The sequence below is a fragment of the Ptychodera flava genome, chromosome 3 (assembly GCF_041260155.1).
Source record: "Ptychodera flava strain L36383 chromosome 3, AS_Pfla_20210202, whole genome shotgun sequence".
Lineage (NCBI taxonomy): Eukaryota > Metazoa > Hemichordata > Enteropneusta > Ptychoderidae > Ptychodera > Ptychodera flava.
Genome location: NC_091930.1, coordinates 18,107,843 through 18,135,203, shown reverse-complemented (window position 1 = coordinate 18,135,203; position 27,361 = coordinate 18,107,843). Strand labels below are relative to the sequence as shown.

Below are 27,361 nucleotides of genomic sequence, written 5' to 3'. Positions count from 1 at the left end.
ATACCTTACAGGAAGAAGCCAATTTGTTAGCTATTTAGGTGTACACTCCGATATTTTGTCGATTACGTGTGGTGTACCTCAGGGGTCCATTTTGGGTCCACTTCTGTTTTTGATCTTCATTAATGATCTTCCCCTTTGCCTCAACATGGGAAGCTTAGATATGTTTGCCGATGACCAAACTTTGTGTGTTTCTGGAATTGACATTGAACAAGTCGAGGGGAGACTGAATGGAGATCTCGTGCCAATCTCAAACTGGGTTCATAACAATAGCATGGCAATTAACACCACTAAAACAAAGTATATGATTGTTGCGTCTCGCCCCAAAATTTATCACTTAGCCGACTCTGATATTTCATTTCACATTCAGATTAATGATACTCCCATTGACAGTGTTGCTGTTCACAAACTACTTGGTGTTCAATTAAACAACATTTTATGCTGGGATGACCACATAGATAATTTGTGCAAGACTTTGTCTGCAAGAATTGGTGTTATAAGACGACTACGCCCCTATTCTCAAAGGAGTGTTCTTTGGTAGTTTATAACGCTTTGTTCTTGTCTGTAATTGACTATTGTTGTATTGTTTGGGCTAGTACGTCTAAGACCAATCTCCAAAGATTGTACAAACTCCAGAAAAGGGCTGGTAAGGTAATTCTTGGAGTTGACACTACTTTTCCTTCTCGAACAGTTTTTGTTATTTCGCACTGGTTGCTCATAGATTTACGTATTGAATACTTTACAGCTGTTATGGCTTTCAAAGCTTAAATGGTCTCGCACCAAGCTATATTAGTGATCTATTCCAACCTCTCTCAGAAATGGATCGTTTAAATACTCGTAGTTCTAGTAATGGTAACCTTTACCCACCAATGTTTACGGACAAGCATGGTCAAAGATCATTTGTTTATCGAGCTATGAAAATTTGGGATTCCATTCCATAATCTTTCCGCAACTGTGAAGCCTTGTCGACGTTTAGGTCAGAAAAAACATGGTTATCCTTTCACGAAATATTGTAATAAAGGCTCTGACTTAGACTAGCCTATTTTTCCTTTTGATCTTCGACATCTTCTATTCGTCTATTCCATACGTTTTTTGTTTATTCGATGATTTGTTTGTGTATTTTGCCTTCTGTTCATGAGGGCTCTGATGGAAATTACAATTACTTTACTGTAATCAGATTACCCTCTTTAAATAAAGTGTAATAATAATATTAATAATAAAACATTATCAAAGCAATGAATACATCGCTTAAACCTAGCGAAAGACAGCCTCGGGCACCAATCCGTCACCCAGCAGAGCTATCAACCAAGGGTAGAAAAAGAGAGAAGTTCGGAATTCTCACGGCCATATTGCTCTTAGTTTCTGTAACACTTAACTTCATCGCCAGAATTTTTTGCTCAAATGTTGATTACCTCTTGGTTTGTAACGCTGGCTCATTATGTAATTTAATTTGCTAGGTAAAGGGAAGTCCGCTTTGTAAATAGTTAAAAAGGATTTGTCAGCTATATGGTATTTTGGTTACCAATCTAACGAGAGAGCCAATATTTGATATTTCGGCTGTCATAGGTGTGATAGCACACAAGTAACGTAAACATATAAATATTAATAGGAGTGGCCAGTTGTGACTCAAAGGTCTAATAGTCACATCTGACTACGTCTAGATTAGTAGCTGTAATGCTGTCATGGGTCATTTTGAAGCACACGTCTGGCCAAGCTTTCTTTCTGGTTTTACAGTGAAACCATCTTAGGCGTGTTCCTTTCTAATTGACAGTTTTTTGTGTAATTTTATATGATTTGTGAGACAAAATATTTTGACCCACCCCTTCGTCGTTGAGAAAACATTGCACTTGTCAGAGTTGTATTTCCGAGAATATGAGTTGATATCTTCTTGGATTGTAACTCTTATACATTAACTGTGAGGCAGACACACAGTATTTTGGAAGGAAGCGCCACTTCAGATCTTTATTTAAAATACTGCCATCTTGATTGAAAAATATCCGCTTTCTCTGTCATACACATCGAGTCACCATGAAAATTTTGACTTTGTATGCAATCATTGTGAATAAAGATAATTTGACAACGGTTACCATAAATGGCCTTTATATTAAGTTTACATTTTCAAATCTACACATGATGAAGCCATCTGCTGACACCTGTTTTGGGGTCAAAGTTTAACATCCGGTTCTGGACTAGTGACTGACACAACTATGAAGACGGAGATAAATTTAAAGGATGATAAACTGCAGAACTCGAAAGAAACATGATGTGAAAAAAATCATTCCAATAATAACTTCTGCCAAAGATCAACAATCATCTCTTGCACACTATCTGATAGTCAAAGAAAAAAAATAGGATATCTTAAATCAAGACCATTCTAAAACACAGCGGAAATATCATTCATTAGATGTTTTTTACTATTTCATAACAAAATAACTAAACATATAATTCATGTCCTGTATTACTATTTATCGGCCTGTAGAATTCTACGATTTTCCTATATCAAGACTGGAATGCTCTACAGATAGTAAATTGCACTGTTCTGTGATATTAAGAGGCTTTCCTGCGATATGACAAAATGTAGTTTTTAATATCATTAAAACAATGTGACGTAATTATTCAAAACATAATCACAAAATTAAGTACACAATAGCAGAAACGTCATGACACTGCACACATTGCAAATAAAAATAAATACAAATTACTTTTACGCGAATATACTGCCTCGTTCACACAGCTCTTCAGACTACCAATTTTCGGTTTTATTCATCGACTCAAGATCAACTCAAAGGCATTAATGCGAGAACGTCTTTGGTTTTCTTTATTCACGCACGACGGAGTAAGAATAAGATGCTAAAGTCTATCAGACAAACGCTTGTTGGTACTAAGATACTTGAATATCAAATGACAATAAGAGTAGCGGAACTTTTGTTTGCTATATCTAACACTAACCAAGATAAAATATTTACATAATGACTTTTACTTTCAATAATTTCAATGTGACAATAAAGATTCTTAATAGACTCAATTAAAAGCCATAGCTTGGGTACGATAAAGAAAAATAACAGTTTTCACCAAGGTGACTTCATCTTGGTCCGACAGTATTGTTTATGTATTGTTGATATTAACAACAGCGGAAGTATTGCCCTGAAAATGAAAGAGAAAAAATCAGTCTTAGTATCACAGTTATTTTGCAGTATCTCCGTTTAAACTTAAAGGTATTATTATTGGACATATATATTCGAAAACGTAAGTGCAATAACTCTTAGGTATTTGACAAAGCTAGAATTGAAATACAGTTCTCCTACCTCAACAACGACAGGTAGTGTCTGAAGTTTTTCATGAAGTACTGAAAAGGCTGGCCTAGTGTCAGCGCTCAACTTCCAACATGCCAGCATCGCTGCAAATCTGCATTGAAAACAAATTAAGAACCCAAGTTGCGCTTTATCTAAATACATGGAAATAAATTAAATTGCATTTGGAATAAATGACATACCAGACTGTCCTTTCTTTCAATAAACGTATTGCTTCGAAATAAATTTCTTACATTTCCCGTCTGCAGTGATCAGGTTTTGGTAATCGATGACCTTGGTTCAGCATGGAAAGCACATCGGCTTCTGAAAGTTTCCGGTATGGGCTTGAACCTGTGGTGTAAGAGAAAGATTAAACATTTGTTTTTTCAATTGTAACTTACATAAGAGTAAATTAAGTTCGTTTTGCGAACAAGTGCACTGCATCAAAGCGCAAGAATACAGATAAATTCACACTAATGAGTTGACTGTATTAAAATTCACATGAATCCATATGAATACAGGCTTGCTGAATAAAAGAAATGGATTATTAACCGTATTCTATGTATTCTTCAGCTTAAATACAGGCAATAATCCATTTTATCATATACCTACATTCACGTGCCTGTGTTAACCTATGGGAGGAAGCGCCCTCAGATCCGTGCATTTTTTTTACGTATCATGCCCCGGCCCGGTGCCCAAATATGGGCAATCGCGTGCATTTCAGAACTAACTCAATTCTGGTTACTACGCGCGTTGCTATCCGCAAACGTTCCATTCCTACACAAAGCCAGCGCGAGCTTAGGAAAACGTCTACTCGCTCCGATCGTAGTGGCGCGTGGCGACAGTGGATCCGCACCGGTGACATTGGCTTATATTTCTAAATTCTAGTGAAACCCTGTGTATGTACATGCGTGCCTGTGATCCAGGCTGAAATGGAGGTGTAAGAAAGCGTGATGTCAATTTATTGTAGGTTATATTGAGCCTGTTGGTCATGTACTAGGAGGCCTACGAACGTTGCTCTGCGCGTTCTAGAATTCTACGGTAAACAAATGACGTCATTATGTATGTCAATCCGCGACGGGAAGCGGCCATCGCTTTTCTAAAATATTGAATCAAATGGCGATGAATTTTTGATATCGCACGCATTTTTATCTCCAAAACGATGCTGAATAATATTATATAGGGCTCAGCCCTTGTTGTCGCGCCAGGGATTAATATTGGCAATGTTTTTTGTATTGATTCATGATAAAATAGAATTAACTGTTACTTCATATACATTTGTATGACAACTATGCCCAGTTTCCCTCTGATGAAAGTAGTTCACGTACGTACACGACGTCAAACCCTGCAGAAGTGCAAGTATAGATTTTCTGTAATGTGTAAAAATAGTGGACAAAAATTCGCAATTTTCACCATGATAACAGCCTATTGTGTTAAACAAGGGACGTATTATGCCGTCATTATTATTGCAATGGTAACCACACTGCCCACCTTCCACTTTGCAAGCTGAAAACTATAGCGTTCCATCTAAAAACTGGCAATTTTTGAATCTAGTTATTGACACAGGGAGCGCTTTTCTAAAATTCAATCCCAGCATTCTTTGCGTAGGCCCCCGTTCATAATCACGATAGTTTTCTCCTTTTTTTCTATTTTTATGCGTGATATTAACGATTTTTGTATCAGCGACAAGGTGGATGATAACACTTACTGGCTAATAAAAAAGATATATTTTATAAATGGCATGTTATAAAACAATAATTTGCACGTTTCGTATTTGTTTATTTACGAAAACTCAAAAAAAAACATGGCGGCGCGCATGAAAGTAGGGTACACTTCCGGTTACTCGCATAGTATATTATGAATAAGCGCATGCGTAGTGTTACGTGCAGAGAAAACGAACAAAAGGGTGAACTCAGCAGTTAACGTTTAAACAAAATTTATTACGAAAATAAAACTAATTGCTAAGTCAGGGATAGAGTACAAGCTTTAAAAGTGTACAGACTACTTATCTCAGCTGGGACGGCAGAGCTCCAGTCTCAGAGTTGTAACAGTCAGTCGGATGAATGAACAGTCTTGGCTTGCAGGCTTGAAACTGCACAAAGTCCACAGTATAAATCCAGCGTTGGCAGTGAAGGTCTTGAAAGGTCTTGAGAATGACTACTGCTGGAGTTTAGTAAACACACAAGAGACACGATCCCAAAAGTCTGACTGGAAGCTGTGCACGTCCCTTTTATAAAGGCATGTAAGAACAATCTAGAACCTTTATTGACATGCTAATTACTGTTCTAAAATTATCTCCCTTACACAACTAATCAACTTTCCAGAACATTCCAAACATGACTAATTGAATTCAAGGTTGTGAGGTCATCAAGGGCAGTGACCTTGAGAATGTTCTAGACTAATTGAACTCAGGTCATGATGAGTGTGGGGAAATGACCTACATAACAACACCCCTCTTCAAAAAAAGAAAATTTTTCAAAGAAAAATCTTTCTTTTACAAATGTAATCTTGAAAAGGATTTAAGTACTCAAATTTTTTGTACTCTAAAGTAAAATTTCTTGAAAGTGAACAACAATAAACTCTAAATACGAGAGAGACAGTCTGCAATTAAATTGTCTCTGCCTTTGATATGTCTAATGTCAAGATTAAACTCCTGTAACATTAAACTCCATCTTAGCAATCTCTGATTTTTGCCTTTAAATTTCTGCAGAAAAACAAGAGGGTTGTGATCAATATAAACCACTATTGGCTGATTTGAAGAAGTAACTTCAAAAGTAACTTCAAAATGCTGTAAAGCTAATATCAAAGATAAACACTCTTTTTCAATTGTAGAGTAGTTTCTCTGGGATTTGTTAAATTTGTGTGAAAAGTAGCAAACAGGATGTCCCATGACTATCTTCTTGCAATTTGTTGTTGGAAAACTTGAAATGGCACTGAATTTGGCATAAAGTATGCACGGCAAAGTCCGGTTATTTTTACTGAGTTCGATAAAGTCATTGTTCGGCAAATACTTGGCTTCCTCCTGGAGATATTCCGCTTTCGCAGGATTCAGTCCGTCTGGATGTTGTTCCACTGGATTACTGTCGCAGACATCTTCGTTATGATAGATGATGTTTGTCCTTGTTGGAATATTTTGGAACAAATGTTCATATTCGTGGAGCAGTTCTTTCACCTGTTGTTGTTGTTCTGGCTGGAGGTGTGCCAACTTTGTAGACTCCAGCTTCTCCAGGATTTCTGAGTTCTGAAGCTTGACCGAGCCCAGCTTTGAGTTTAGAGTATTTTCACTCAAGTCAGTTTCAGTATCACTATCTTCATAATGGTTTGAACTGACTGCACTGACAGGCTGAGTTATAGTAGGATTATCCCTATCCAAATATGGCTTAAGCATATTTATGTGACATAGCTGTTTTTGTTTTCGCCTGTCAGGTGTTGTTATGATGTAATTTAAATCACTCAATTTCTTATCAATTAGATATGGCCCAAAGTAACGAGCATGGAGTGGTTTGCCAGGAATTGGAAGTAGAACAAGAACTTTTTGACCTGGTTCAAACTTCCGTTTTGAGGTGTTTTTATCGTATTTGGTTTTCATTGACTGCTGAGATGACTCAAGATTTTCTCTGGCTAATTCACATGCTTTAGAGAGTTTTGTACGAAAATCTGACACATATTGCAAAATATTCAGACAATCATCATCGTCTGATAGGAATCTCTCTTTACGAGCTTAAGTGGGCCACGGACTGTATGTCCAAATACAAGCTCAAATGGGCTAAAACCAAGAGACTCTTGAATTGACTCTCTAACAGCAAGGAGCAAAAAATGAATTCCTTCATCCCACTGTTTCTCTGTGTCAAAACAGTAAGTCCTAATCATGTTTTTCAAAGTTTGATGAAATCGCTCAAGAGCACCCTGACTTTCTGGATGATAGGCGGATGACCTATACTGTTTAATGCCTAGCTGATCCATTACTTGTTGAAAAATACCAGACATAAAGTTGGAGCCTTGATCGGACTGGACATTTAGGGAGGCCAAATAAAGTGAAAAATTTGACTAAAGCTTTCACTATAGTCTTTGTCTTTATGTTTCTCAGTGGTATGGCTTCTGGGAACCGAGTTGATGTACACATAATTGTCAGCATGTACTCATTTCCTGATCTTGTTTTTGGTAGGGGCCCAACACAGTCTATTAGAATCCTACTAAATGGTTCTTGAAATGCAGGAATTGGCTGTAAAGGGGCCTTTGGAATGGTCTGATTTGGCTTTCCTACCATTTGACATGTGTGACAAGTTTTACAGAAATGTGCTACATCCTGCCTGAGATTAGGCCAATAAAAGTGACTGAGAATTTTATGATAAGTTTTCCTTACTCCCAAATGACCAGCCCAGGGCGTTTCATGGGCCAGGCGCAATATTTCAGCACGATAGGGCTTTGGAACAACAATTTGATGTTTTATAGCCCAATCGTCATCAACCAAGACATCTGGAGGTCTCCATTTACGCATGAGAATACCAGATTTTGTATAATAGGAAACAGAGCTATCTGAAGTTTTACCTTCATCATCTACCCTGTCAAACAAAGACAAAATATCTGGGTCTTTGTGTTGTTCTGCAATGAGATTTGATCTAGAAAATGTCTGACTTTGGTCAGCAGAAGTTTTACTGGAAGTTTCAAATCCACGAGGGATAACGGAATGATCCGTGTCAAACACCTGACTGAGAAAGGTGTCATTTAAGTCAACATCTGTGACATTATTTTTGAGAGTATTTTGATTCTCTGAAGTTTTCTTTGACATGGCTCGAGTAATGGCACATGAAGGAAATAAATCGGGTATCTCTTGTTCAATTGGCTCTGGATCCTGATCTAAACTAGGATTATCAGTCACAAGTGGATTAGTAATGACCTTGTCCCCACAAGGTCGTTTCCAAGAAGAAGGTGAATCCCTTCAAAAGGCAAAAAAGGCCTAATACCTAAAGCCACAGGTCCAGAAACAAAGTCCGAAGACAAATAGACATTATGGAGAGGAACAGGAATGTAGTCATTACAATCTACCCCCTTAATAAGAACTTTAGAACCTGAAAATGACTTTTCAGAAAACGGCAGGGTATCTGCCAACAAAAGAGACTGGGAAGCCCCGGTATCTCTTAAAATTTGACAGGGTTAGCGGAAGAGAAATCACTAGAAAGTGATATAAAACCATTATGAATAAATGGCTCGAAAATACCCATAATGCTATCTTGAGAAGAATTGACCTTGACCTCATTAATTGGGGATAAGAGGGGTTTAACCTCAGAAAATGTGTTGCACACATTATTAGACTCTAATTGAGTTGATGAAGAAATAAAGCCGGTGGGCTTAGATCCACTTTGACCACTTTGACCTTCACGTTTTCTTTTCAATTTGAAACACTCTGACATTAAATGGCCGTCTTTCTTACAATAATTACAAGAAAGTGTACCGAACTGTTTGTCAGAAGGAGATTGAGACTTGGGATCTGATGATGTGGGAGTGTTACTTGAACTCTGTGAACTGTTGTCATTTGATTTTCTACTCTCCTTTGAAAAATTCTTGGATGAAAAGGAGGAGTTAAATTTACCTGCATTGTTTCTGTATGAAAAGGACTGGGATGGTTTGCTGAGAAATGAAGATTTGTGGGTCAATGAATAATCATCGGCCAAACGTGCAGCAACCTCCAATGTATCTGCCTTTTGTTCATTGATAAACGTCTTGATGTCACTCCGAATGCACCTCTTAAATTCTTCAATCAAAACAAGCTGTCGTAATTTGTCATAATTCTGACTGACCTTTTCAGAAGAACACCAGCGATCAAACAGTTGTTCTTTTGTTCGAGCAAATTCAACATAAGTTTGATCCTTCACCTTCTCACAATCCCTAAATTTCTGACGGTAAGCTTCAGGCACCAACTCATAGCCCTTGAGAATTAATTCCTTCACAGAATCATAATTTGAAGCCTGCTCTACTGACAACTGAATGTAAATTTCTCTGGCTTTACCCACCAAAGCACTCTGCAAAAGCATAGACCAGGACTCCTTAGGCCAATCCAGACTCTGAGCAATTTTCTCAAAATGAAGGAAATATTTATCAACATCCTTTTCTTGGAAAGGGGGAACTAACCTGAAATGCTTAGTGATGTCAAACTTGTCTGAAGGGAAGAATTTTCCTGATTGTCCAAGCTCTAAACGTCTCATTTCTAACTGTAGTCGATGTTCTTCCAATTCTCTCTCCTTTTCTCTCTGTCTTTCTTCCATTTGTAATTCTTTGTCTTTCATTTGTAATTCTTTGTCTTTCATTTGTAATTTTTCCTGCCTTTCCCTTTCTTCCATTTGCAATTTTTCCTTTTCTAATTCCAATTTCTTAAGCTCCAAATCTGCCTGTATTTCTAATTCTAATTTTTTGAGTTCGAAGGAAGACTCAGGCTCATAATCTTTTAAGGCAGACTCCTCAAAATGGCCAGAATTAACTAAATGTTTTGCAATCTTGAACTGAATTTCTCGCTTGCGCATAGATCTTTTGACATCTACTTTAAGGAAATTTGCCAGTGCTATGAGGTTGTCTTTTCTGAGGGAATTAAATGTGTCCTGATCAAGGTCATCCATAAATTCGTCTGGCTTGAATTCCGCCATGATTGAATTTCGCTGAGTTCACAGTATACAGTAGTTTTAAAAAAGCAGGCAAAATGTTGTCAAACGGCTCAAAATATTCGTATCCCGGACGAGCCCCCAATTTTGTTACGTGCAGAGAAAACGAACAAAAGGGTGAACTCAGCAGTTAACGTTTAAACAAAATTTATTACGAAAATAAAACTAATTGCTAAGTCAGGGATAGAGTACAAGCTTTAAAAGTGTACAGACTACTTATCTCAGCTGGGACGGCAGAGCTCCAGTCTCAGAGTTGTAACAGTCAGTCGGATGAATGAACAGTCCTTTGGCTTGCAGGCTTGAAACTGCACAAAGTCCACAGTATAAATCCAGCGTTGGCAGTGAAGGTCTTGAAAGGTCTTGAGAATGACTACTGCTGGAGTTTAGTAACACACAAGAGACACGATCCCAAAAGTCTGACTGGAAGCTGTGCACGTCCCTTTTATAAAGGCATGTAAGAACAATCTAGAACCTTTTTTGACATGCTAATTACTGTTCTAAAATTATCTCCCTTACACAACTAATCAACTTTCCAGAACATTCCAAACATGACTAATTGAATTCAAAGGTTGTGAGGTCATCAAGGGCAGTGACCTTGAGAATGTTCTAGACTAATTGAACTCAGGTCATGATGAGTATGGGGAAAATGACCTACATAACAGTAGTCAGTAAGCCGCTGGCGCGACTATTATGTAAACTACATGCTTATCATTCCATAAGGTATATGATAAAACCTTTACGGCCCTAATACGGCTTGCGGCCCTTGGTCGTACGGCGTACGGGCCCTCGCACGCTCGGGCCCTTCCGCCGTATGACCTCGGGCAACAAAAAGCCGTATCAGGGCCGTAAAGATTAAAAATACAGTAAAAGTATTATGGGGTTTTCATGCCCATGTAGGGCAAGTCATCATCAGCTTTGGGCTTGGAGATCATTATGTAAATATACATCAATATACTTGAAATATTCAAATAAAAGTTTTCCTGTTGCTCACTTGAAACGTTTTGTTTCTCAACGAAGCAAAGCCATGGACCAAGGTTGTGACACGGGACTACACACTTAAAGGAAGCAGCCCCACCACATTGGCATATATTGTCCACCATTACTGTAACGGTACAGGAAATTTCTTCTTGAAAAAAATATTTAACTAGACTATTTGATTAATTCCTTACCCAAACTAAATATTTCCCACAAGACAACTCCAAATGACCAAACATCAGTCATTGATGTGAACTCTTTATTGACCAGTGATTCAACTGCCATCCACTTGTAGGGAAGTTTTCCCTGTGAAATGCAATATATTTTAATAAAAATATAAATCACCTTTATTTCGTCAGGAGAAAAGCGAATTAATGAGTCATCATCTCGTTCAAACTCGTTCGACTCTTTCCAATGATATCCTGTGACAACAAGGATAATAGAGTTTCCTACTTTGAAACTGTACACGGCTCATGTTAAATATATACCATTACAAATGCAAAAATCTACTAACAATAAATCATTTTTTCTTGATATTTATAGAGAAGACTCTCATGAAAGCTCCCAGCTTGTATAAAATACTCTTTTCTTATTGGAACGATAAGAGGGGTGTCTTCTATATTGTTAATGCAGTCACAATTACCAATAGGATGGGGCTATTTCTGTACTTCTCGATGTACTTTGGAATGGGAAGCTCATTAATTACGCAATAATGCACACCCTCCCGGCCCATAATGGACGAAAGCAAACTTTGCACGACATAATGTACGAGGCGAAGCCGAGTACATTATGGAGCGCAAAGTTTGCTTGAGTCCATTATGGGCCGGGAGGGGTGCATATATTGCTATTATTTTATAGTTTTGGCAATGCCTGTGAATTTGTAGTTGTAGAAAACAAATAAAAAAGGAAATTTAAACTGAAGCCTGTGAGCGTCCTGACTCTGTACACATCACATGCACTCCACACTGCACTGCACTGAACACGCACATTTAGCACAAAAAATGACCAAGACTTTCACGGTTCAATTTTGAATTGAAAAACGATGTATTTTCGAAGGAAATGAAAAGGAACTGCATCCCTACCGTCTATATCAAACTTGAAACATCACCTTTAAATATCATGCCATTCAAGAAGCCGACACGGTGAAATGCCAGAGTTGAAGAAAACGGAATGTTCATGCATCGACATCAGCATGATCAGCGAGCTGTATGGCCATGATATCAGCTGATCAATACGATCATTATTATGTCGCTAGTAGTACATTCATTGCAAACAATATCAACAGAGTTCAACATTGTTATTCAAAAGTTTATATTTCAATAATAATAGTGTCTATAAATTTAATTTTCGATGGCTTCTTGAGAAGAGCTATTTTTTTCGGCGAAGGAGAAAACTTGACGTAAACGGGTGCTTGAAAGGTACAGTTGACCAAAAAAAATTGAATGAAAGTTGTCTCCGATTACAGTCAGTGCATTAGAATAAGGTGGCCGAGATGTTAGATCAACGGAGATTCCACGGTCGTCATGATTGTTGGTAGTAGCTGCCGTTGTTGGCCCGTTTACGGCTGGTTCGAGTAGCCTTTCATGCTTGCATAGTTTACATGGCCACTGTTATACATAATATGCCATGTGTCAAACTCAGTATCGTCCAGGAGTTTGCAAACGTACTGAGTTTTGTTTCACATATACGGCAACGAAGCGAACCATGTTGTGAACAAACGTAGTATTACAACCAGCGTATCGGAAGGGGACTGCATGCTGAGCGCCAGCCAACCAGACGACAAGTGCATGCGTGAGGACTCAAAACAATGTGATAAATCGTACAGTAAGACATTATTATCAATATTGTGCACCATTATCAAGATTTATAGTTTTGTGTATTACATGGTTTATCCGATACTTTCCCTCCTTTGAAATGCGCAGTCCTTTTTTTCGTTTTCAAAAGAAAAAAATTGCTCGCTGTGGGGCCACAATGCTGAATAATGGAATACATTATCAGTAATAATGTATGGGTATGACGTCACAAAATTCACTGGTATTGACAAAGCTATAATATAATGTGATATAACAATATGCAAAGTATATGGATGTCAACCATTCCCATGTAAATAAAATTGCAGAAATCATGGTGCGAAATGATTAAAAATATTACACAAGAAATGAATTTAGAAGTAGTGAGAAAAAAACAATTACATAAGGGCGTTACAATAAATTTAAAACGCGGATGTTTATTTCATTATAATCGTCTTAATCGGCTTTTATAAAGGATAAATGAAGGATATCATATGCCTGGGCACAACATAGAGATTTGCTGGATCTTGCACGGGGAAATTGTAACAAAAAGAATAGAGAAAGTGCTCCCTAAATGTATTATATGTTAAAAATATTTTTACGACGTGACAAAATTTCCCACACACAGAACTAATGGGATCAAAGGTCATATCGGAGACCGACTTTGCAGATGCAACATGATTGACACCTGTCAATATTTCAAATTCATGCATAGCATTTCCTGAAAAAAATGTGACCAGAAAATTAACGTTTATAACATTGACTTGTAATCACTCTAGGAGAAAAGTTATGTATTTGCATTCTATGATGTATAAAAAATTTTACGTGACCACTTTTAATATATTCGGTTATCTTAGCTAACATAGTTTTCCGCCAGCGCAAATATTACGTTCAAAGAAATGGCTTTGGATAAAAAGGGTGAAGTATCACGTTTTCGGATTGCTTCTGATGCCAAAACTGTGAATGTTTGATGTAAGTAAATACTCACCTGATTCACTTCAAAGAACGTATCCACTTCGATCACATCACTAGCGTAGCTAAAGTTGGATATCTTACATATACCTCGCTCATAAACCAAAACATGTTTCGCTGCCAGATACCTATGTACGATCTGCACTCCAAGAAGAATTCAAATAACCGAAAGTGCGAGTTACATTACTCGTCTTTACATTCTCACTTTTCTTTTAGAATCACAATTATTTGATTCGAGATCTCAATTTAAATCCTATGAATAATACCAAACAATTTAATACATTTGTTTATGTTAGAGATGTGGTATTGTTTTAAGAATAATAAGAAACATATTCATGTTGCTTCAACTTGCGCCGCCACTATGGTGTAGCCTTCTTCAAGGCTTACTGGACTAGGAATAGCGGTCCATGCCTTGCAGTAGTATTTAGAGTGCGACATGCATAAACATCATAACTTGGTGTTACTGGATGCAAATAGAGGACGATGTGTTTTGTGAAAAGAAGGAAAGTAAATATGTGCATTAAAATTCACCTGTTGTTCAGCTAAGTACTTCATTCCACACGCAATGCCTACCGCCAATTTCAAAAGTCGCCGCTGTCCTATGTCCGTAGCATAAGCAAGATCTTTGCCATTTGCACGCAAGAAAGCCTTGAGATTTCCACCGGATGCACACTCAAAAATCAAGTATTTTGGACCTGCGTGTGAAAAGACAATGGAAAATGTTAATCGTGCATCACGTTTAATATGGTGAATGTGATGAAACTTTTGATGAACCTATTATGATATTATATTTTGACATTATCCGGTCAATTTCCTTTTCTCTTCTCTCTTATCTGGTTGGAACAAATCGTTTTCATAACGTTCTTATAAATCATGTTCAAGTTCGATAATACTTGTTATGGTGGCTTTATTGTGAGACGTTGAAAGTTAATTTGTCCTTATAGTCATGATGACTATAATAGTTGATTGCTTTGTTCTGAATATTTTTTTAACACTTACCATTTTTTGTACAGCATCCAATTGGTTGTGTTATGTTTTTGTGTGCCGATATTCTCTTTAGTAGCTGGAGTTCTTTTGAGGCTCTGTCTTTGAACTTCGCATCGACACTATCTAGGAAATTGACAAAACTCAGGTTTTTAGGTGAAAATAAAACCCCTGGCTGTATTAGATCAAAATGCGTCTCTGTGACAAATTTCGGACCGTCAAACATTTACAATATTTTTATCTACTCCTTATCGGGGCTAATTTTGAAGCTCTGGGAATAAGTACTGATCCACACGGTTCTTTTTATCAAAATCGAAAGTTAAACTTTCCCAAATAGATCTAACCTGTAAATTGCGTCAGTTTGAAAATCAAGTATCGGTAAATGTTTAGTAATTTGTTTATCGAGCATTAATTAGCACTGTGACCCCTTAGGTTATTCTTTGATTGGAATGGAGCTGGTTAAAAGTTCCCTTATGAAAAGTTTGAGCAAAAGCTTAAGTACTTTAATTTGAAAGGCCGTACTATAATAATATGTTCATTTCAAACATAAATATATAGCCTAGTCTAATTATATTCTCCAAAAATTGAAGCATGTTAGCAAAACTTCCAGCAGTTACCAAAGTCTGTATAACATTGCATTGCTTTCCACATACTTACTAGGTTCCATTTTAACTATGACTTCACTTTGCCCATCTTTACCTCCGATACACCATGCAAACGCCTTGACCGTTGTATACAATTTACCAGTTGATATCGTTTTGACGACATGTAACCGATCACGTGGGAATTCTAAGATAGAAACCCACGGCTGCAAATAGCTTTGCGATTTCCTTTCATCAACGAGATCCATATATCCTTTATCAGACTAATGTAAGAAGAAAAAAGGAAAATTGTCAATAGTTCACTATGTTCAATCCACTATTTCATTCATTCATTCGTCATTCATTCATCCACCCGTCAATTATTCAACAAACATCTGTTAAATCTGTCCAAGTACTTCTTTGTAATCTTATCTATCTATCTATCTATCTATCTATCTATCTATCTATCTATCTATCTATCTATCTATCTATCTATCTATCTATCTATCTATCTATCTATCTATCTATCTATCTATCTATCTATCTATCTATCTATCCGTTGGCGATCGATCTTGCCATCTATCGATCAAACATGTATCTATCTGTCCGTCTGCCTTTGTAATGCAGTCATGCGCCTATGTGTCTATATCCATATGTCTGCCTATTGGTCTGTGTTTGTTTGTTTCCACATTCATACTTCTAGAATCGGTGTCCCACCGTATCAGAATCGTCATCCGATGCTCCATTCTCGAATTCTTCACAAGCTGTCAGAGTAGTACTCAATGTAATCATTTCCGCGTCGAGAGTTTTGTTAACGACATATTCGTTCGTTGCTGATATCTCCTCGTAGTCGTCATCTTTACCTGTTCGATGTGTCAAATCAACCATTAACGAGAGCATCCTTTTGCGTGTACCGTAAAAGACTCTTATAGTATGAAAATGTATGATTCAAAACGAACGCAATTTACGAAAACTAAGGCAAAACGTAGTCTGTGAACTGGACAAAGCGAAGCCAGCGAACTAAAACGGTCTTAGCAGCTGCTAAGTGCCCTCATTGTAGAATGAACGAACTTGCAGAGAGAGAGAGAGAGAGAGAGAGAGAGAGAGAGAGAGAGAGAGATTGCTCACTCGAAAGACACATATGTCGCGATCGGTTATACACGGTGCTATTATTAAACTTGCACACATTGGGAACGATTCTTACAATCACAGCATGTAGCTGTCACTGACCTTTTTGAGTATTCGTATTTAGATTTAAAAAAATCGGAAAAATTACTCTTAATGGCTTCCCGTTGTAACCTTTTTTCTTTTCTGATGATGAGTACAGCTATTGCCGTAGCCAAGGCAATGACGAAAGCGCCAGCTGCAGCAACGCCGATTGTGATATGATTCAGTACAAAACCTCCATCGATGCCTCCTGTTGGATAAAACAAAGGCTTGGCTAAGCTTGTTGTGAAACCATATAAAAGTTATTATTATCTTCGAGAGAACCTGAGTTGTTAAAACGCAGATGTATTTTTTCAAGAGTTAAAGGTTTAACGACGTGGAGTAGATATTACCGCTCAAATAATTTGCAACTACAATCTCACGACAAGACAAACGACAATGTTGATCTATTAATATTAGCAATATGTGAAGTATATTGCGATTTCTTGCGTAAATTACGGTAATATCAAATATAGAACTTATTCAGTAAACGTTTGCCATTACCAATAATGCAGTGTGCAGGAAGCATGTTTGTTGTCAATGCTAATATTTATCATTTCATTAGATTGACTTTAAGGCTATGGGACTCTTAATGTTATCACAAACTCTGTCAATCGGCATATTGCAATTTTATGACAAACAACACGTTAGCTTCATTTCATTGTTCCTTTGTCCTGAAAAAAGAAACACCACAATCAATATTATTACAGTTCATCAATTTTTCCTACTGAAAAAATCGACTAGCTGCGCATCGCTCATCTTTCACGGAGACAACGCGGCCCTCTTCTGTACGCGTTTCATAATGTGCGCATGCGTAGACGGTTCTTTGGAATGTTTCCAGTCAAAAGGTGTTCTGAACTCGTCAGCTGTAAATGTCTTTTTGTGTGTATAAGCGCTAACGTGGCGCATACCAGGTGACTGTAACGACTACCACGTCACAGATTTATGTCACAAAGGACTTTTTCGGTGTTTCACCGTCACATCATTAAAAGTGGACCATTACCCACGAATTGGTATCTGCCCACACAGGCATTCAATCTGTATCTGTTGAAATGTGACTCACCTCGTACGATAAGTTTGACACGAATCGCAACAGTGCCATACTCATTCTCGGCAAGACACGTGTAATTCCCGTTGTCGTTCGCTTCGACGTCACTTATGGTTAGGTAACTAAAATAGACAGCACCTGTGCTATTAAGGTGAACGTTGTATCTTGCATTATTCCTTATCTCAGTCTTGGCTGAACTGAACCACTGTATGCCAGGCTTAGGATTGCTGCTGACTTCACATTCTAGTATTGTACGTTCACCCTTAGTTACTTCTACTTTGCGGTACCTCGAACGTTTAACACATAATGGTGGAACTGAAAGCAACGAAACACAATTCTTTGTGTTGATAAGTGTATGAATGTAAATCTGATAGAAATGACTTCCGTGTCTATTTATAGTGTGGTCAATATGAGAAGCTAAAGAGACAATATGTTCAAGGGAGATAAGTGTTTCAATAAGAACATTTAGGCAATAATTCTTCGCGTGCTTCGATCCTATTAAATGGCAATATGACATTTTGTTAGTGGTCAACCACAGTTTTTATACAAAAGATGTTACAATCAGTAACTTCTACTTCGATAACTATACATTTTGTCATACTGACAAAAATTCTGCGAAAAATTCCGTAGGTCAAACGTACCAATCCGGTCTAAGTAAAGTGAACTCGCACTTTGGTTGACGATGTAAGAGTCTCACTTTTCGGCAGCCTTATTATCAATGATTACTGATGAATTGGTCAATTAATTGTTAAAAAATGTCATCCTTAATATTACAACAACCTTATGGATCTAACGAAACTATTGTGTGAAACATATTAAGCTATACTTACAAAGGACTTGAAATGCGATTCTTTCAGATAAAGATGGCGACTCTGGGAAAATTTCATTCACAGCTACGCAGTACAAGTCTGCACCATGATCTCTAGATGACACCCGTATAGTGATATTCTGTTCAGTCACATTTCCATCAAAGACACCAGAGCTAATATCTTGCCTCTGATCCGGAGATCGAAGATATTTTTCACCAAGATACCAGCGAATGGTGGCTGTTGGATAACTGCTACAAGATATACATCTGACCGTTATCTCAGTTCCCACATGGTATGGACCTGCAGTGCTGTCGTTCTTCCCAAGAATGAATATGCTAGTTTTACAGCCTTTTGGATATATTGGTGCAACTAAGGGCAGATTTCAAAACAAAATAACGGCATTCAATATAAACCACAAAGCTTAAGTTGAGCTGCTTTTAAAATAAAAGCATGCAATAAAGATTATCAAGCTTGTCAACTGTTTGCGGTTTCAATTAAATTAAATCACACTCTTTAATTCTCTCAATAAAATTAGTGAATTTTCTTATTAATTTGTGTCGATAAAGTTTTGTTAACTCACATGTAGCTATAATCGTTTCTTCGTCGGACTCGAATTTCTCTTCTTTAAAAACGGGATTTCGTGCGGAGCATTTGACATTCACAGGACTATTCCCAGGTAGCGTCAGGATACTCAGTCGCTGTGATGTTACAACACCACCGTTTTCACACTCAGTCTCGACGACGTCTTCGACTTCAATGTTGCCACTGATAGTATCGACCACATAGCCATCGCTGATATTGACCGGAATATCATTGATATACCAATCTATTAAAGCGGCTGGATTGCTACACTCCGCGCAGCATCTCAATGTCACGAACTCCTCGTATCGCAATGACTTGAGTGTTGACAATGCGGCAGCTGTTGGTTTGACTGTAAAAGACATTTGAAGATAAAGAAGATAAATAAGATACAATACGTGTCTTAAAAGGTGAACGAGATCTGAGACGATCTCAGCTTTAATGTAAGAAGGGTTATAGCAACGCAAAAGATTGTCATCGCAATGACATCACCGTCGACGTTGCTTCAATTTTTTTTTATCATTGGTACACACTTGCTTGTTCTCAATAAAAGTTTCGATAGTGTGTGCTTTTAATTGTAAAAGAAACTGAGCTTTTTCACAAACAAGATAATTATTTTCTCCATGTGTCGTTTTTGAAAGTAGTACTGTTCCGAACATTTGGCATGATTATTTTGTTCCATATTATTATATTCATTATTATTCATATTGTAATAGGAAAAAATCAAACAGCCATTGTACATCAAATCAATTATTAAAATACATTCACGATTGTATTTAACTCCACTTCTTTACTTCGCAGTACAAGTACTGCGCACAAATTACAAACGGAAAATCACATTCACATTTCGTACACTTACATTTCACACGAACAAATGTTGAATTTGAACCATTCCCGAGCCCTCCGAAGTCATCACACAATTTATTGGTAGCCTTACAAGTGTACAACCCAGCGTGTGTTCTGTTGATGTTGAGCAAAGTCAAATGACGTCCTTGATATACAGTTCCACTAGGTGTAATCCATTTGATTGCCGTTGCTGGCGGTACTGATTGAACATTGCAATCCAGTTCAATGTCTTCACCTTCCTTAATATCATACTCAACAAGTGTACTGACGACTGGGTTGTCTGTTGAAAAACAAGAATGACATTTGTATATGCTTGGAAATAGCAAGATAAATAATGTTAGAGTCATATTCACAAATCAAAAACATACCTATTTAGTCAGCCTTATACAAATATCAAATACTTATAAAACTGCAATCAATTACAGAGAACAAAATTTTTGACTTTGTATACCAAACGTCTGAGTAAAATATGTAGTGAAGCGTACATGTGTGGAAATTAACAACAGAACAACTGATTCGACTGTTGATGTTCGTATAGACCGTGGGATATCTTGGGAAAAGTATATAAAGTCTAGGGCTATTTTGCAAACAGTCTGTAACGTACACTGTAATTGAACTGAAGTAATTGCAACATCTTGTCCGTGACTGCCATCGAAGAAGGTGTTATTGACAATGCATGTATAGTTGTCTGGATTATTCACTTGTAAATCGATGTCATCCATGATAAGTGGGTTATCTCTCATGGCTGTTTCGTCATTCGGTGTTTTCCATTTGACCTGGGTAGTCGATGGATTGCCTGGCGCGTACTCACAATCTAATTGTGTGGCTTTCTTGACACAAATATTTGATGGGAGTTTAATGACAGGACGATCTGTAAATAATCAACAGTAACAAACACATTGAGATTCTAAATTACCAGCAAGTGTAAATGTTACTGTAAACGATATCTAAACAGTTACTCTTTCCCGTTACTTACCAAAACGCTGGCTTGTTTCTTTCGTCTTTTATCTGATCGTTTTCATGAAGTAGGAAATGTATCGGTGACGTGCCACTATCGCTATCGTAACGACAAATCGTTTCTCATTAAGATTTACGTGCCTCGCAATATATTTGAATCAGTATGTGATTTTTTTCTCATTGGTTTGGACAGTAATAAATAATCGTATTGTAATCTGTTAATGTAAAGAACCATTCTCCTTCGTAAACTAACAAAGAAATAATCATTCCATCCTCACAACAATTACACAGTTAATGTAAAGAACCATTCTCATATTTATTAACCCCTTCCTTAACTCTTGAACCTTTCTGTGAAAAATGAAATGTATTGATGTTGTGATAACATTGGTCATATGTGCAAGCTTGAATAATTTATATTTCCTTTTCTTATGTAACTATTCAAGTTAGTTCTTTTCAGCGTTTTACTTTCTCGTACTGTAAGATGCTTCTTTAAGTTGACTTCAAGTATACTATGGACTTGTACTTACACTGTACATCCAATGTAATGTTTTCAGAACACACAAAGCTAGTGTCGCTTCTTCTAAGTTTCAGTTTGCAGGTAAAACTAGCACCATGGTCTTCCGCCTCCACTTGCCATGTGTACAGTAACGGATTGCTGTTATCTTCCTTTACAGGCTTGTTATTTCTCCTCCAAACAAGTTTAGCAGACGATGGTAAAATAGATTCAACACTGCAGCTCAAACTTATTGTATTCCCGGCGATTACTCTGTTTCTCGGATCGACGCCACTCTCCATGGAACATCGCGGCTCATCGCGACCTGTGAAAACGTTGATAGGTAGTTTTGGAAAAGTTAAAAAAAGAAATCATTGTTATCACAGGCAATAGTCATAATATCCGCGTCATTTATTTACTTATTTATATTTAGCTAAAATACAGGCAATTATCGATGCTAATACATTACATATTTCATGGTTTTTATGCAAAGTGCAATATGCAAATTAAAAATTAGATTAAATAAAACGATTAATGAATTTAAATAATGTTATGTCATAGTATGTTCCATGCACATAGCAAATTTCGTCAATTTTGAGCAAGGATATCAAGATATATATATATTATCCCTAATTAGGAAAAATCAAAGTCATTAAATATATAAATTAGAAATTTGCTGAAGTAAAAACATGTAATGACTTTCAGTAATATTAAATGATAGTATCGTCAATATACATACCAAGTTTCGTTAATTTTGACAGGGTCAATTCAGATATATTCTTAATTAGGAAAGTTCATCAAATATGCAGATTAGCAATTAAGTTTCATGTCACACCTTCATAGCGGACACATCCTTGTGTGGTCAACACTTGCAGCAAATCTCCTCCAATTTTATCGAGCCATTCTTATTGTATATCTGATTAGATCTGGGTTTTTTGCTAAAAACTTTTTTTATGCAAATGAGCATTTAATAAGCAAAGTACACAAACCAAAATTTAATCACTTTTTGCCACCAGCATATAGTACCTGACTATTAAATTTGACCTGAATCCCTGTAAGTATTCTTGAGATACCATTAAACACAGACAGACACAAACGCAAAAATAGATCGGTACAACATTAGCTCACTTGTGTAAACGCGTGACGTGAGCTAATGACAACGTTAACATTAATCCTAATGTCCACCGTATAAATAATCATAATAAGACATTATATAAACATTATGTAAACATTTATCTTATGTGCTGGTTTGATCTTTACTTTGGTATAATGTTAACATCTTGTCAGTGTTTAAAACCACAAAAAAATGATTTCTCAAGAATGATAAGGGCAGTCGATTCTATATAAAGATGACGTTAATGTAAGAAAAATAAAATTTTGCGTGGGCTAAAAAGCCATGAGAAACGCCCTTGCCATTCCATTTACTGTTTCGTTAACGTAAATGTGGAAAACACAAATAATGAAGAGCATAAAGTCAGCCGTACCTATAACAATGACGGTGGCGTTCTTCATTCCAAGCCCAGCAACCTGGCACTGCCACTCGCCATCATGAGATTTCGTCGTGTTCTTAATGAGTAGGTTACTCTCACCATTGGACACGTCACCAGTGACGTCACAACATTCATCCACTGAATTTCCTTCTCGTGTCCACTTAATGGCTGGATGTTGGCTTCCATCAGTGTTCACTTTACAGAACAATGCTGTCTGTTGTCCTTCTCTTGCGAGGGTATCCTCCGGTATCACCTCCCATGATATCGATGAAGTAACTGTTGTGTAAGAAATATAAAAAATAGCATTACACGTAAACACAACAGCATCTACAAGAAAAGACTTTGACAGATTCTCTGCATTTAGAGGAAGTATATTTAACTACTCTTGGTTGTCAAAGTAAAAAAACGACAAAATATCATTTGTGTCTACTCAAGGGTTGAGTTAATGTATCACACGGCCACCGTGGACACTTTAGCGGATACCCTAATTTTACAATATTTTAGTTTTGAAGATTTATTTTGAAGCTTGTCTACATGATTGAAATTCCGTCGCTTTTCTTTGTATATCTCAAACTGGGCACGGTGCACCTTTATTTGTACTTCATTACGAAAGAAAAGGGTGAAAGATGCCTTGATGGTAACATTACATACTATAGTAAGAATTTGATTATCGGTTTTTCAACTAATGTTCTAATTCGCTATAAATATTTCAGGCACAACGCTAAAAAGTGCGTTTATCGAAGCGTCGTATCGGAATAAATAAAATTAAAAAAATATTGCCTGATAGGCCTAGAGAGCTTGACCGCATTTTGTGTTTGAACAAGTCGATTTTCATAATTCAGAAAATGCAGCAAGTAAAAGTCCGTTTTATCATTTATAATTTAAACAAATGAATCCTAAAAAAATATAAAGTGTCGAAATTGCTAACACATCTTCTTCGTGACACAGAAATGTCGTCGTAGATTTATAAAATATACACAAAACATCGCAGAACGAGGATAGAGGAACATGCGAAAGTGTAGTCATATAATGAATAAAATGGAAATACTTTTTATGTTCGCGTAAAATTATGCTTTTTAACAGCCCTGTACCCTATCTCGTTTTTAAATAAATTCGAAACCTGTTATTGATGACAGCTGAGTGAATGAGCGGAAGATACATAATATTCTATTTTGGTGATATATGGCATAGCTAAGTATCGTTTTAGCGTGGGTATGCACTTGTTTTTATGCATCAGCATTATCAAAGCCCTGGATTTTACTGTTAACACGATTTGAACTAATTTGGGATAATTTGACGGTGAAGTAATGCCGATTTAATCTACAAATGTAATCTCATCTGCTTTTGTTTTTTACATTACACCCTTGTTTTTATGAGTAATGTACAATATTGCAACATTCAGCTCCAGAGCACCTAACACTTTTGAAAAATTTTAAAAATATGAAAATCCAATAATCCCAATTAGTTCCAATCGTGTTTGTTGCAACCCTGAGGAATCACGACAAATATTTCTTCGCATACTATTCTGAGCGCCAAAAATGTATTCAACCATACTATGCGGGTGATATGAGCAATTCATATACTGTGTTTGAATCGATATGTGTTGGATCCGTAGATATTAATACATATTGTTCGATCGACAGTCCAAAATTGGAAATTACTAGTATTCGATGTTGGTCAATCACAAACCAGTGCCAGTTTGCTTTCTCTGAATCTATCGCCACTAATGCATCAAAGATTGATTGAATTGTATAGTCCCAGATGCTAGAAAACCAAACCAAAGTTTATCACTTAGATACATACATATAGTTAAAGGTAATGCACAAGTATTTAGAGGCTGACTGATAGATTTTACGATTTCTTCGGTCACTACGTGCGTTTCAGTACATTAAACATGAGCTGTGTTGGTCCCAGTTTTTGTTTGGTCGGAACGGGAATTGCTCTTGGCTGGGTTGAATTTTGATTGACTCGATTTTGTTCCATTAGAATCTGGGTGACATTTACTTACCTTCATGAATAATAACTGTTAAAGTAAGTGTGGTGGCAACCGTGAAAATCTGAAGCGCAAACGCCACGTTCATGTCAGTAGTATATCTGGCTCTCCAACGTATAGAACAGAAAAGTATCCTGAAAGGATTCACTGGTCACGGTTCAAGTATAGTCATCCTTTTGCTTCAGCTAATCACTTTGAACTTCAGATTGAACTTCACACGATTGATCCATGCAGAGCAAAGCGTATTGTTTCCCAAGCTGACAGGATCGGTCGTCACGAAACGACGGGAAGTGACGTTGTGCGGAAAACTAATGGAACCTTTGTCTAGATTCGTGATTTCACGAATCTGACAACCCTCTATCGCAGAAAACACACTGTCGCTAACAATAGGATAGTTATATAAACTTTACGAGGAGGTCAGACCAAATTATTCTATAACAGAACTAATTGTCGCCTCAATGAACAAAGATAAAGCCCCCACGACTAACACTATCCATGGTTACGATACGACCAGCAACTCTCAACGGCTCTAGTTGATTGCATTAACTGGAAATAATTATGTGATAAATTGACTTCTAAGCTTTACAAGACGTTTTCAATGAACGTTACAGCAAGTGATTGTGCTCACTGAATATTAAAGTAACAAAATAATTATGTTTATTCTAATGAACTTCTTGTACCCTTCCCAATTAGTATACTGTCTGAATGACTGCTACACTTGCATGACTTACTAAATCATACACTTTATGAGTACAGAGAAATATAATAGTATGAAAGTCGCACTTTATGATATCACTTTGGATTTATTGCGATAAATAATAAATATGGGTAACTGGGCATTTTCTTGCACATGCGCCCTCTCAGACAAAGGGTCCGATTGTGAAGTTTGGCTAATGGACGCATAAATATTTATTTCGTATCAGATATCAGTGTATTTTACCGGCGTTTCCAGAGGAGACTGTAGTCAGTATAAAACTGAAAAATGACAGTAAATAAAGATCGGTAAACAGTGGTGTTTCTTTTTCCTTTTTTATACAGGCGTGTGAGATCCCTTCAACCTGATGTAAACAACACCTGAACGTGAACTAAATCACAATGGCCGATTCAAAGTCAACGTAGGACTCTGCATCACTAGTAAACAATCTGCAAAGCGTTACTATTGTCTTGTTACGTAGATGTCCCTGGATTGAAACGCCTGTGGTATGACTTGCAGCTTGTCTGTGCGTACCTCGTATGACGTCGTCTGCCATCGACAACCCAGTTCCTATACACAGGCGCATTGTCAAAGCTCGGGTTGTCGTGTCTACGACTGCAAATAACCCTCGAAATTTGGGTGGTTACGTACTGATTATGTCAGGGATTGAATGTTTATTCAAAATAGAAATTAAGGGAACCCTGTGCAGCATTAAATAAAGCAACTAAGAAGTTCAAAACGTATACGTACTCATCAACAAAGGGAATGAAAGCCCTTTTCACTTAACCAAGAATATTAATTTGGTTGGCTTATGACTGTCCACTGTAATGTTAGTACTTCCAATAAATTTTGAGGTCAATTGAAAGTTTAATAAAATGTATTGTTTTGAGTTGAATGCCCTGCTACGAAACTTTAAGAACATGGTCTATTAGCACTATTTTTTGATAATTGGATCTTCATATTTTTCAAATTTCTCAAAAATGTTTAGCACCCTATATCGCTGAAGGTAGTAATTTTACAAATTACTTATAAAAAACAATGTATCACTTGAAAATAAAAGCAGACGAGCTTATTACATTTGCATATTAAATCGACATTTCTTCACCATCCAATATACCCAAAATTGGTTCTAATCGTCTTAATTTTAAGGGTATGGTTTGTTGGCAAATGAATGACGGTCTTCGTTGAGACAATAATGCATTTGTGATCATTTTTTTATAAAGGGGGCTTTATCGAAAGAGGACGTGTGTCACACATTATAAACGACCAATGCTTATTGTGATTAGCCAAGTTTCGAAACTGTCGTGAGGGAGTCTATACTTTATGGTTTTAAAGTTTCGATGTACTGGCGAGTGGCTTTGTTTCAATATGTTAGACATGTCTATATTAAATTGAATGGAACAGCTTATGGTGTATTAGACTTATATTTCATATTTCATATTTTGACGTGTCTGTAAGTGGCTGCTACCACTGGCGTTGTTGACGAGAAAGAAATAATATATATATATATATATATATATATATATATATATATATATATATATATATATATATATATATATCACCTGAGAGAATATCAAGCATTCAGTGAATACAAAAATTACTATAACGCTTTTCAGATTAAAGCCATTACTTCCATAGTTTCAAAGTTTAATGCGATTTTGAATACACCGTAATGGCAATATGTGAAAATCGAGAATGCTTACACATTAATATTAGCACATTTGCGACGAATTATCATATAAAACTGTACTACAAACAATCATTTTTTTTCAAGCATAGGTTAATCAACAGACGTTAACCTAATAGGCCTTCACATACTTAAAATAATGAGAGCTATATTGTTAACAGCCAGTGTGTCTCTTCTTGCCATTCTGATTGACAACGAGCGACAAAGCAAGACAAAAATGACGGTCGAAACTAAACTGATGATCGGCTGTTAGCAGCGAGGCAGGAAATCAAGGGGGGTTTTAAGTAAGGGTGGAGCTCGCAGAACGTTATCGT

General features: G+C 36.9%; 1 protein-coding gene across 1 annotated transcript; it reads right to left on the bottom strand.

Moving 5' to 3' along the window:
- Positions 1-1,931: 1,931 nt before the first annotated feature.
- LOC139129682 (fibroblast growth factor receptor 4-like) lies at positions 1,932-25,014 on the bottom strand. Its single transcript, XM_070695354.1, has 18 exons — positions 24,679-25,014; positions 22,665-22,946; positions 21,215-21,505; positions 20,335-20,601; positions 19,744-20,010; positions 18,886-19,236; positions 18,327-18,674; positions 17,512-17,811; positions 16,519-16,659; positions 15,960-16,105; positions 15,319-15,526; positions 14,677-14,787; positions 14,209-14,372; positions 13,694-13,816; positions 11,110-11,221; positions 3,542-3,638; positions 3,303-3,402; positions 1,932-3,141 (listed from the first exon to the last, which is right to left on the bottom strand). The coding sequence occupies exons 1-18, from the start codon at positions 24,749-24,751 to the stop codon at positions 3,103-3,105; spliced, it is 3,420 nt and encodes a 1,139-aa protein (XP_070551455.1). The 5' UTR covers positions 24,752-25,014; the 3' UTR covers positions 1,932-3,102.
- Positions 25,015-27,361: the final 2,347 nt, after the last annotated feature.

What these genes read in the sequence shown, in the direction of transcription:
- LOC139129682 (XM_070695354.1), bottom strand. Translation starts at nt 24,751, where the DNA reads ATGAACGTGGCGTTTGCGCTTCAGATTTTCACGGTTGCCACCACACTT. An exon ending in TGTCAAACTTATCGTACGAG is followed by an intron (nt 16,660 to 17,511) that starts GTGAGTCACATT and finishes TTTATCCAACAG; the next exon opens with GAGGCATCGATGGAGGTTTT. An exon ending in CATAGTTAAAATGGAACCTA is followed by an intron (nt 14,788 to 15,318) that starts GTAAGTATGTGG and finishes TCAATTTCCTAG; the next exon opens with ATAGTGTCGATGCGAAGTTC.